Below are 13724 nucleotides of genomic sequence, written 5' to 3' on the forward strand. Positions count from 1 at the left end.
GTAGAAGGGCCAGAATGGCTTTTAGCAGTGGCCTTCCCTTTGCCAGGTAAAGTACTGGTGTACACATGAAATACATCAAAATGTTCTATGAAAATCTAATTGCAATGATTTTTGTTTTTAAAACTAGATGAAATTAAAAATAAAATTAAAGTACTTAAAAGTGCTTTAGTTATTTTTAGCAGAAGGTAAAAAGTTACAACAAATAAAAAACTGCAAATGAAGCGTAGATATAGACAAAACCCTTTTTTTTAGTTTAGGATAGAGCAGAGGAAAGTTAACATCCATCTATTTTGGGGAAATATCAGGAAGTGGGAGAACATCTCTAAGTAAGGGGAATCCACTTCCTAAGAGTTACCACAAAACAAGTGTCTCCACTGGAAAATTTCAAATTCAGTTTTGTGGTTTACAGACACTTTTGCCTATTCCACATTTTACTTCTGATCCACATGAGTTGATCAGTTATTCCTGATTCTCTGGTATTTTGGTAGTTTTTACGTGATCTATAAATCAAGTAGAAGTTTGGCCTCCCAGTATCAAAAATATATGATATGGCACTTAATTGTAAGTGTATCTGCAATTGGCATTTCCCTTAGTTCCCCTGAAAAGTATCACATGTTGTTCCTTCCAGTGAAGTCGGCCTCATGCTGCTTCCTGGGATGGGGAGACAACTCTGCTGCACTGCTACTAAACGCTGACCAGCATTGCCTCTTATGTAGGCTATGGCTGCTTTCACTACAGAAGGATAAGAAGATGTTTCAGGGGGAATCAATATGGTCCCTTCTGATTTATTAGCCTTTGTCAACCAGAATCAGGCCACACTACCTTCTGCCTACTGCTTCTTTGATTGGCAGAACTAAATGTGTTGCTGAAAACCTCCAGCTGCAGTTTCTTCAATGGAGGAGGTTTTGGCTGACTTGAGTAAAACATCTATATTTAAATTATGGACCTCTTGCATTGTGATACTACATACTGTAATAATTGAATTTGGAACCTGTTTAGACAACACACAGAAGCATTTAGATTTTCTTAAAAGTTAAATACAAAATATGGTGTGTTTAAAACGGGAACTTAAAGGCAGAAAAGCAAAGCATTTTAACAGTTTTTTATAAATTCTAATCAACAACTATTTTTTTAAACCTAATACTGATTCTGATACAGATTAACACTCACAATGAGATTCACTGTTTTCGGGCATATTCCTATCACTCCACCAAGTGTCAGCATGGGAATTAGAAAAGTCTATTGGCCCATCTGATATTATGCCAAGGCTGTGCCCACATTCCTGAAAAAATTCACATTCTCGGCCTCCAAGCAGACTGCCTCCCTGTCATAGCAGCTAGAGATTTACACCAGGGGCTATGTTCTACATGTACCGGATTGTGTCCTTGTCACACTAAAGCAACTATAAAGCAAATACACAGCTGTAGGGGACATTCATAAAACTAGTGCAAGCTGAAGGGTGGCCTTTACCAGTTGCAGGTAAAAGCCATTTATCAATTTTGTTTCTAACTTTACAAAACATAGAAAACTATGTGAATGTGCATCAAATACACACCTAATTAAAAAAGAACAAAAAGCTATCTAGCTTTCAGTATGTTTGCATTTTAAAAGAATTTGCTTGCATACAGCCATTTTTTCACATAACTAGTACGATGGTCTCTGCATCACTAACATAAAAAAATGGTACTACAATATTAGCCATGGATCACATCCGTTGTGTGGCTTCCACTTGAATGCACTTTAAACCTGCAGTAAAATACTATAAAGGGTCAATAACCTGTGCAATGGACTGTATGGCTGTTTTTTTACATCTAAGTCAATCTGACACATAGACTCCATAGTTCCAGTATATCTCAAGAGAACCGGGGTCTCAATGCACCAAAGGATCAGCAAAGCATAACAAAAGCAGATCAGTATGAATGGATACGCTGGCTCTTTCTAGAAAAACTTTTTTTTTTAACCACAGACAAGTCTATGGAATACTACACACTTTTTCCTTTATGTCAAACGTGAATTTTTTTCATATGTTTTTAATGTACGACGCAACAAATTCTCAATTTATGAAGGAAGAATTCAGTCAATGGCAAAATACTGCAATCACATTCTAACACTCATCTGTTTCCTGATCCATGACACACATAGAGCAGGTAATATTAGTGTTGGTGTTGTCCATAGCAAAATTAGAAAAATGCTAATTTTAAATTAAAAAATGTCAACTAACACCTATTTACTATAGGCAATACAAACCATTGTACCAATTGTACAATTTTACATACAAAGGTCACTCAGTCATGAATTTGTATGTTCCCTTTACACTGCACAGCTCTCATAGTCACTCGACTTATTCATTGTGATGACACATACAAGTTTGAACTTTAAGCAACAAAATAGAAAGTGAAAAACTATTGAACATACTAAACAACACATAGTGCATAAAGTCACCACCTTTACAATCGCATAAGGAGAGAAGAAAAATACTGTGATACCATTATTTGGAAAATCCCATATGTTGTGACTGTAAAATATAATTTTTACTCTTTAGGGAACCATTAAATTACCATGGTTGGATATATATCTGCAGTGTACACAACAGTAATATGGAGTTTTATATTTACTTACAAGATGCAGGAGATAGACCCCCTCCATACAAGGACATATTGAGGCCACCCAGGCAAACAGGAATTAGAATTTACATTCCTTGGATTTTTCCTTATGGTAAAGGCAATTAAAGGGAAGGGAATACACATACGGGGAATGGACAAGGAGTAGTGAGGTAAATACAAAAAGGGTGGGTAACACTGTTCACATGGAAAAAAGAGTGATAGTTACCTACGTTATGAACGAGAGCATCTGCAATGGAGCATGGAGAATAAAACAGCCAATGAGACAAAGCATGATAGATGAAGAGACATAAACGTTCAACACAGACTCACAAAATTCCAATCATCCCAAGAAGTACAGTTGTACTTGCTATACCATTGGTAAAAACAAAAAAACAGCTTGTATAAGTTGCAAAAAAATGTCGAACGAAAACTACAACTTCACAAAATGCACACACAAGAAGCAAAACTAAATGCATAAAGAAGCATAAACATCTAAACCAAGCAAATCTGATTGTAACCAATCTGTAAGATATAAAAAAAATGGACACCTACAAAACTTTCTTTTCTACCATAAAGTAGGGAACATCTGTTGTAGGGTGTTGTGAGTAATAACACAATCAACAACTTATAAAGTTGAAACGATAGGATTTAAAGGATCTGAGTCTGAATGGCCAGTGAATCAGGAGTGTTTCAATGGGATGGGTACTCTTGAGCTGTTGAGAGTTAAAAAAACAGTGGATGGTAAGAATTTATTACTCACTGGCAGAAGTCCACTGGAGCCATGTGTCATAACTAGGTGTTATTACAATACTTGGTCCTCACACATGTGAATAGATAATCTGAAATGTGTGGAACCTTCATTGCAATCACCTCAAAAGCTGAGATTGTAGCCAACAATCCAACTGACATCTAGTATAGTGTCCACATAGTAATTTAGGAGGCGTCAAGCACACTGGATAGTGATGCACACATACCATAGCAAAACAGCTTCCATTTTGCACACACCTCAGAACTGGGAGAAGGTCAGGCTTCTGTAACATACACATCAGAGGCAGTGGGGAAGGGACGTCTGTTATACATACACCTCAGAGGCAGGGAACTTCTGTGATACAGACACCTTGGCAGCAAGGGGACCCTGTGATACACATACCTCAAAGGAGAGGGAACGTGGCTTCTGTAATACACACACCAAACATCTCTGTCTCTGTTAAAATACTACAAATCATGCAGTGTGTCTAAACATCCTGGGGTAGTCAACAATAATAAAGTTATTTATGCTCCTTATCTCATTTCAGAGCACCTTCCAATGTGTGTTATGTCAGTGCATAGGCATGATTTTTAGTTTAAAGCATAGCTCCATCTTTCCACCGAGTTTGATACTGTAAGGCAGGACAAAGCAGAATTCAAGATTGTAATACATTGTCTATATTAACGTATTAATATTTTTTTTGCTTTGTCTGGGGCCTGTGTGCAGATTACTGTGGGTCATGTCACTTGGGCAATTTATGCTCTACAATTTTTTTTTTCTGCAAATTTTCTATGGAATTTTCAGCCACTCAGCAATCTTTTTAGCAGTGTTTCATGTTGGCAACAGGATCACTAGCAACAATCGTTCCTAATTTACTGCTATGGCCTTATCTACATATCGCTAGTCTTAGCTACAAATTGCTGGCATTAGCAATCTGACGCAGTAAGTATTCATTCATGTGATATGGCCTTATTTTCACGTAGATACATTTTACAGTTTGTGGCCCCATTTACAAAGCAAACTCTACGTTAAGGTTCTGTTTTTTCAAAAATAAATTCCATTGTTTTCTAGTTTCAATTGAGCAAAATTCGATTTAAATGACACTTAAAAACAAGATCAATATACTTGTATTAAAACTTTGTGAATTAAATATTTATTAGTTCACAATAAACTAAATATTGAAACTAATAAGCAACATAATTTTGTTATTTTGAACCAAATAAGATAGCATTGAAAATTAGGCCCAATCCCTTTCAGACTGTTTTATAGTACTTTGGCCAATAGAAAAATAGTAAAAGGACACTGATTTGTGTAAGCAATAGCAAAAGGCAGCTGGGAGCCTTCAGGCAAGATAGGAAACATACCTAATGCCACCATTAGGCGCTGCAGCCAAAATTCTATTATAGCCTCCTGGTGGGAAAAACACTTATGCTAAGGTTACTTCTGCTCAAACATTCAATGTAAGCAAGTAACCTTGTGGGAAGCTCCCTGGGGACATAGCCTAACTCAAATGAAAAAAAAAAATGGTCCGAACAGCTTAGAAAAAATCTTGAAGGGGTCTCCTTTTTTCTACTAAGGACAATACCTTCTCAATTATACAGAAAAGCACTTTAGTAAACATAATTGTAATATATGTGACTTATAACATTTTACCCCAAAGAGAGAGACCATAATTAATTTCCTGATGTATTCAGGGGAAGACTTCTAGGGTAGAGGAGATTGCTTGGTCCTTATTCAATTACAATCCCTAACCAGCTTAAAAAAAAGCAAGAGCATATGTTACATGACTGCTCTACAACACGCTGAGGATTTATGATGACGTTTTGTAAATCTTGACATAAAGGTGCCTAGAAATTTATTATGGCAACTATTACCTATTAAACATTCCTTTCGGACACATTGTCTGTTGTGTAAAGGGGGAATACCATTTACAGAGCTGAATCTTTTGCATTACTGCTTTACAGTATTGTTTGCCAAAAACTTGAGTTATACTTTAAGTGGAAAGTTAGAGATTCTTATGATATGTGTACAGAGTATTTGTGTGTCAGTTCTAATATTAACCACAATTATGTGCATCACATTCACCAATCACTTTCTTCTGTCTTTTGAATTTCTGTATACCACAGTTTACCAAAACTCAAAAGTTTGAACCTCACACTTACCTTTTACTCTCTCCCCTCTGTTGAGTTGGATCTCCCCAGGTCCTTGTGGATCGTATGACTTCACTGCTATGAACGTTCTTCCAGGAACAGCGCTGTAGAGTTTCCTTTTGGGCCCCCTAGGGCCGGTGCTCCTCATATCCAGGGGCCCGGGGCTGTAAACAAACACATAGGTGATGGTGCTGAGTGCAGGTGGGCGTGCCATTTGGGAGGTTGGTAGCTCATAACTACCCCAAAGTCTAAATGACATTTCAACTCTGAGGTGGACAGTGACCCTTTCTGCTTGTTGTGGCCCCCCAGGCCTCCATAGCAGGCCTCAAAGACTCCCCCCAACTCATTCTGAGTTCTACAATCTCCTATGAAGCTAGGCTCTACTGTAAAGAATGCCCCCACCTTAGCAAGGGTGATCTTGTACTCTGCCCTTAAATCACCTCTCCCCCCCCCCCCCCCCCAGCAGATCCAACACAGTTATGGAAAATGAGGTCAGAGAAGGAAAGCAACAAGGCAATGGAGTGATGTATACGATACGGTAAGATGGAGGAGATAGACAAGGCGACTGTGAGAAGGGCATGGAAAAGGGATAGAGAAGGGCAAAGGAACAGAACACTGTGAATCAGAATGATGAAGAGTATGAATCCAAAGGGGAAAGGAATGGGTAGCAGAAGAGAGCTGATGAGAGATGGACATGGAGATAAATAAAGATAAACAGAAATATGCAGGATTGAAACACAAGGAGGAGGATGGATGGATGGAGGAGGTATGTTGAGGGATGGAAGGATAGTGAAAAGGGAGAGATGAAGAAAATGATGGAAAGCACGGCTGTCTGCAGTTCTCCCTGTTCTTTTGCCGTTTCAGTTAAACTGTCAGCAGCAGAGGAGGGGGTGAGCGAGGAGGGAGGACAAGGGGAGGAGAAGGGGGGGTTTGTCCATTCATGCTTCTCTCTCCCCCTAGCATTCTACAATACCAAGACCTGCTAACCTCCGCCCCACACCCACCAATCCTTACCTTGATCAATAGGCAGCCCTTCATTTTCTATCACCATTCGTATCTCTTTGGCCTCGCTCTCACTTCTATTCCTCCCTGATTAATTTCTTACAATAATGTAAGAAACCTAATGTTTTTATTCCTCCTAGGACTCTTCATTTAAATCTAACAAATTAAGATTTGACACTTTTTTTTTTCCAAAAATTAGATCCCTATTTTTGTTTTTCTTTGGAGCACTCATTTTTTCCCCCTATATTGCTTTTGATATTTAATTTCCCATACTTTTTCCCTCCTAAAAATTTTGAACATTCCTAAGCCTTCCCTAGTGACCTTGGTACCTTTAATAATCTTCATGTGATCATATCTTCATTCATTGTTTCTCATTGTAGTGATCCACTTGGCTCTGTGCACTGCGTGTGAAACTCTAGTCACGGATCGTACTTTATTCATCTCTTTCTTCTTACGTTTACATTCTTTACTAAATCATATCATTTTGTCCCTTCTCTCTAGCCCTCCACTTTTCATTCTTTCCCTCCCTCCTTCTCACTTTCACTCTCTCCTTTCTCTCTCTACTGCCTGACAGATTTTGAATTACTGCAGAGAGAGTGTGATGGGAGCTGAATATTAATGCAAAATGTGTGACAGAGAAAGAGACTGTTTGGTTATAAACAGAGAGACCACCATATTGGACTCACTTACTGCCTCTGAAAGAAAACATCCTTGCACCACAGAACTAAGACATGTACCTGTTATTGTAAAAAGCAAGTGGCCTACTAACTATTGGAAGGAAATCCTCATAATCGACAGTGCTGTTATGTTACTTTAGTATTCTGCAATATTGTTAGCAAACGGAAACACTATGAAGGTACCCAACATTGGAATATATTACACTACAGTACAGTGATTATAAACTGTAATATTGTAGCTGTACACAGACTAGACTGCACTGCAGGTTAAACTGGACTGCTATCCTCAAATAGGGCCATCATGATTAAAACATGTAGCTTTAGTATACATATATTATCTATTCTTAATAAATAACTATTTAAAACTCTTTTTTTCCTAAGGAAACGAATCAAGAGAAATACATATGTTTCACCAATGAGTTCCCCTAAAGTGTCATGCTAATCCATTGTCTTTAATACAGTTTTAGTCAATGAACCAGAGCAATTGTGCAGATTCTGTCTTGACTTGCTGCACACACGTTCAAGAAGCCAACGGATTAGTATGGCTGCCAAGGATCTCAGTAATGGTTGCTAATGTATTTATTTAAAAAAAAACAACTTATGGCTAAACTTAAGTATTTTAATATAGCACATAATAAAATAATCTTACAGTAATTAGCACAATATTGCAGCATACAAGTTCCGATAATAGAATACTGCACAGTAAGTGTACCTACTGTCAATTTGGAATTTCAGATATAATTAATTCAACAGGTAAACATAGCCATAAACCAAATCATGCACATAGGTATCTTATAAAAACTAATTCCTAAAAAAAATATATATATGTATGTATGCAATATTTATATAGCAAAGGTGTGTGTGTATATATATATATATATATATATATATATGTACACACACACACACATCTTTGCCTAATGCCTAATATTAAAATGTTTATATGTTATTAATATAAACTTCTGTTACAAAACTGAAGCTTTTTCGATCAAATCACTTGGGCAAATCAAATCACTTGGGCAAGCAAGGGAACATGTGGAAATCACAACAATGGCCACTTTGCAATATACAGCTTGAGCTGTACTCCACATCAACACCGCTGCTCATCATGGATTTGAGCCTTTAAGATACAGATATTTATCCTAAATTGGACCTATACTGAAGGATGATGTAAGATGCCATTACTGAACTCATTGGAAGGAATGCTGCTTGCCTGGATGGTTTTGGTGGTGTCAGTCACACAGACAAGCTTGTAGATATTTGTGTGACAGCTGATCACCTGAGCTGCATATTGATTCTGGGTCAGTGATTCAGAAGCTAATAAAGGCAGAGAATCTGAACACCGACAATAAAAGCAATTTTTTTAGAACGAGGTCAGCAATGGTGACTTTTAGTTAAAGGTCTGCTGGGGGGTTAATATTCTCCTTGCTGGGGGCACTCCTGTCCCTTGATCAGACTGAATACACTGGTGTATATTAACAGGGGTTGGTTTATATCATTTTTTAATGTTTTTAGTGCTGTTGTAAGTACACATTTAAACCTTGATTATCTTCAATACCATTTTAAACTTGTGTCAAAAAAAGTTTTTTTCTAGGTAGTAGGTAGTCTTTTTGCGTAATATTGAATTTGTACCCTTCAGGTGCAGTAATATGCTGGAAATATTTAACGAAACAGAAAAGAAAAGGTTCTTGTTTTGAGCATTCTGAAAAAAAAAAAACGTTTTATCTACTAATTTAAGTAATATTTTTTAAACTCTGACAAACAGCTAAATACATGTAAGAAATATATTGGTGTTGTTTTACCTGATCTTTCTCTTCTGCAGTTTAATAACATTTACAGGGTACCTTCTTACCACCACTCTGTGACTGGACATTTGAGGGAGAAGCAGAAGACTGATAAGTATATCTCTCTGTCACTGTATACATTAGCAAAACTGACTGGCAGCTCATGCTGCTTCTCCCTCCCCAAGCCTCGAATTCTATATACAGCTTAGTGTAGCAAGCCAGGAGACCTACATTTACTTCAGTGCAGTTAGGTAGTACATACAGGTCTTGTCCCCTACCCTCACCTTGCCCCCAAGCATGGTCCTTGTTTGCACATGAGCACTAAAGACTGTAATAACAACCTATTTATTGCTCCTAACTGAGGCAAAACTACACTGGATTCAATTACAATGCATTAATAAAAAGTTATGTTGCCTGTGCATCTAAGTCAGCAAGTCACCATAATGTCCACACAATCTGGGTCTGATTTTCACACAGGCACACTCTACAATGTCCTAAATAATGGGGAAACGGTATATTTTTGCAGGTTTTATGATTGTCTGTGTCACCACTAGGGAGAAAAAAATCTCCCTAGTGGCGATGGAGGCAGTGATAAACAACACAAACTTTTTAGGTAGACTGGGTAAGGTTGGGACCTCTGTAAAGTATCTATTTCTGTCTTTGCATTCCTGTCCAACTAAAAGTTTCTGCCATTTATTTATGCAAGGCTGTAAATTTCCCCAATACAATCATGACAGCAATAATAAGAGGAGCTTTTTAATTCTTCTATACTGTATTCAAATAAAAAAACAAAACACCAAACCTTACCATAAGATAGATGACTAGTAAATGGTAGTGTTTTTGAAATGCATGTTTTTTTCAATGGTGTTATGTTACATATACCAATATGTCTCTGTGCTGTTTTGTTTTATTTGAGACAAGGTACCATTGATGCTGTGGGTAAGTGCAGCTTTTAAGCATTGATAATTTGTTGCACAATAAGAAGTGTGAAAGTCTTCATCTTATGACATTTATTCAGTTTGTGCAAATGTAGCTTTTTTATTGATGGTTTAGTAGAAAGTTTGCCAAAGGTTATGGTTAGTGTTAGATATTAAGTTCAGAATAAATTATATATTATATAAATTATATATTATATATATATATATATAAGATTTAAAGTGAACCTCCTGATGAACATACACCACTTTCCTTGGCTTACTTACTGCAGTAGTTTAAAGAAGTATCTTCCTCACTCATAACCTCATCACACGCATGGATACAAGACTTCTCTAGAGCTGCTCCAACTCTCTGGAATGGACTTCATCATCCTATTCGGCTTGCTCTTACTTTCTGCTCATTTAAAAGAGCGCTCAAAACCCATTTTTTCAAACTTGCCTACCCGTCTTCTTCTGTCATTTGAAACCATCACTACTTCCCACCACTACATATCTCCCATCCTATTGTGTGTGAAATTCCCCCACCTACTAGATTGTAAGCTCTTCGGGGCAGGGTCTTCTCCTCCTGTATCACTGTCTGTATTAGTCTGTCATTTGCAATCCCTATTTAATGTACAGCGCTGTATAAAATGTTGGCGCTATATAAATCCTGTTTAATAATATTAATAATAATAATCTTGTAAATTCTGGGTAGGGGATGTAAGTCAAAATACAGTATTTCCTTTTTTGTTCTCTTCATTTGAAAGAAATGTGTGCAGGACATTGTCTATTTTAAAGACAAATTTTATCTGCTGAAGGATTTTAAAATTTGTCTCTTTATAAAGTTCTGAGACTTACACAGCTTAGTCCCACACCAAAACTCTGTTTAGCAAGGGAATCCGGGGATACATTATTTGTGTATTTTATATTTGTATGAAGTTTAGCTTTAAAAATTAGGTTTAAGCGTTGGGCTTATGGTTACGGATAAAATCAATATTAAACACTAAAGGTAAAATTATTATGTGACTATTACTCTTTCAAATATGAAATAAGTATATTAGTTATGATGAAAACATAACATGACAAAAGCATTAATATAAAAATGTGGGTACTGAAACGCATGCTTATCCTTTCCCCATACCTCCCATACCTCCTATTTTTTAAAAGCTGTAAACAATCATCATGAAGTTGTTAATTATTACTATCATAAATGTGGTTATTAAACACCCACAACCTTATTTCTTAAAGAAATAAGATCAGTGCCTTCTATTTTTCTAAACTTTCCCTTTAATATTGGAATCGAAATCAAATGACAGTCTTGGGTTAAGCATTCAGCAAGAGATGTACAGTATATAGGCATTTACCAAGATCTAAAATTTGTTTACAGGATTAGAACATATGTTATCTGTATAATGTCATGCCAAATAACAATTATTTTGCTGCCATAGTAACCCGTGTTAATAAGAAACAAGCTGGCATCTGCACACATATCTTGTACAGCTGAGCACATTAAAAAAAGGACCAATCACAACTGGGAATATGCAAGCATCTGAGCGTTCCATCTTAGATTGTCCTAATTGTGCAGATCTATGAAAGGATTGTATGTTACTTGCTTTGACAGAAACTGATTTACTAAAAACAGTCTGTAAAGTCAGACATTTGAAAGGGCACCGACAGCCAAATGACCTCTAACCCTTGAGTAGGCACTCAAGCCAAAAAGTCAGACTTAAACAAAGCTAAGGAGTCAGAAAAAGACAGGGAGTTAACAGGATAGTCCTGTCTACTTAGGAAAAAAAGGCAGACCTTCAAGCAAATATACAAGAAAAAATATTAAATATGACAGTCACACTAAAATTCTGTCCCTAGTGACAACTTCTCAGTGAGATTGTTTTGAGACTACTGACCTTCTTTAGAATCACTACCTTGGTGGGTTTACCATTGGTCATACCTTGGTGGTCATACCATTGGGTTGTTGTTCTGTCAATACTCCTTTAGTAGTAAGCAGCCTTTTGGCCTATGCAGTAATGCATCTTGTTACGAGAAGGTGTCAGTTTCACCTTAGTTTACCACTGTGATATGGTTTGAAGTTAGGGTATATATTCATTAAAAATAAACACAAGTATTAGAGCTTTGAATACCAGCCACAGCTCTTTCTAAGTTACTGTGTTCCTGTTGATGAATTGGTGGTCTTTGTGTCTGAAGAGGCCCCCATTTTCCTCATAATGGAGACCAGTCTTTGCAAGCAACCTCTGCTGTCCTTTTCCTATCAGTATCATACCTGGTGACCTAAATTCCCCACTGAGATTCAGACTACACAGTGATGAAATCATCTTGTATGTATTAAACAGAAACCAGTAGCATACGCAGCTCCACCCTGCCCAGCACTTTCCAAGGCTTCATCAATGAACCCCAGCTTCTGCTATCCTATTTGGTTTCTAAGTGGGGCTGTCATACTGCTAAAAACAGGACATCAGAGGTTTTTGCTCCCCTGTCAATACCCACACTACTAGCCCCACCTGCCATGCTGCTGTTTTTTTTGTTGGCTACTTCGCCAAATTGAACAGTTGCAGATGAATGCAAAGAAAACTTCCATGATCTTAAAATGCTCTATAATGGACAGTAAGTACCCAGGCCACATGGGAACCAGAGGAGATACTGTTGTAAATTGTTATCCCACTATACTGGCTACTCAGAATAGTCGGTATCTTAGAAATACAAGTGTAGCTGAAAAGTTACAAATATTCTGACAGGGCACATACTGTATGTGAATTTTGACTGGGTATTAATCTGTTACCTTTAAGGTCTGCTTTAACCATCATTTAGTGATAAGTTTTCTTTAAGAATACATTTTAGAGATAACTAATTCACAAAAAATGATGAACTGTAATGCTAACTGTGATGTGATGTCAGAACTGAAAGGTACATATGAAGTTCCATTATCAAATATTAAATTCCAAGTCAAATTGAAACCTAATTTGCGTAAAGCATAATGACTGTCTTTTAGTATGCTTCTATTGAACAGAATGTCATAAAATGATTGACGTTGAGGATGTATTGTTTTCATTTGTCTATGAGAAGAAAACCTTGTGTGAAGACATTGGTTTTCTAAATGGTCTGCACTAGGCATGTGGACAATAGTCACAATGCATATGCTAATTACCCTTTAAAGAAAACGATAAATTAAAATCCCAAAAGAAAACAGGATTTAAAATACTAAAAAAGTTAGGCAAAATTTTTTGCATCCTAATTTATAAAGTGTGGGGATACATTGGATGAAGTTGTAGTACATGGTGGTCTGATCACCATGGGCCAAGATTTTAAGGTGTAGGAAACTCAACTCCTACTCCATGGCTTAGGATTTTATGCATCTAGCACCTGTGTAACCTCTGGACGAGATCTGGGAAACTCTCCCAATTATTAGGAAATACAGTTTGATATGCAAATAAATATCTGGGGTGGCAGAACACAGAGTCTGACCCAGTGAACATGAAAGCACGAGCATGCTTTTGGACTTTACCACTGGAGGGTTCTTGATGGAAGTCATAAACACTCAGAAAGTTCTCCTTCTTTGAACATTTATTAGAGCACCTATAAACACCTAATAAAGTCATTTGTAAACTTCCTGATATAGCCTTTCTACAAAGGGGAGCTAAAAATTTTGCCAAAATCCTGTAAGCTGAAACTGTCCAGAGCTAACTGTTTGTACCACCCTCCTCTCTCATGCCTGATTTAATAAAGCTCCCCAAGACTGGAGAAGATAGACAATCATGGGTAAACCTAGGTGATCCAGCAACACTGGAATGGATTTGGTCAAGGATCAAAAATGTTTGCCAAATAAACATAAAT

The 13724-nt window shown here is 37.1% G+C and overlaps 1 protein-coding gene across 1 annotated transcript in view; it reads right to left on the reverse strand.

Moving 5' to 3' along the window:
• Positions 1–13724, reverse strand: part of SHANK3 (SH3 and multiple ankyrin repeat domains 3) — a 181501-nt gene that overhangs the window by 48273 nt on the left and 119504 nt on the right. The window contains exons 14-15 of the mRNA XM_072402006.1: positions 5514–5665; positions 2830–2850 (exon numbers count right to left, since the gene is read on the reverse strand). Of these exons, the coding sequence (XP_072258107.1) occupies positions 2830–2850; positions 5514–5665 (173 nt within the window). The remainder of the gene's footprint in view (positions 1–2829; positions 2851–5513; positions 5666–13724) is intronic.

This window comes from Pyxicephalus adspersus, chromosome 2, assembly GCF_032062135.1.
Source record: "Pyxicephalus adspersus chromosome 2, UCB_Pads_2.0, whole genome shotgun sequence".
NCBI lineage: Eukaryota > Metazoa > Chordata > Amphibia > Anura > Pyxicephalidae > Pyxicephalus > Pyxicephalus adspersus.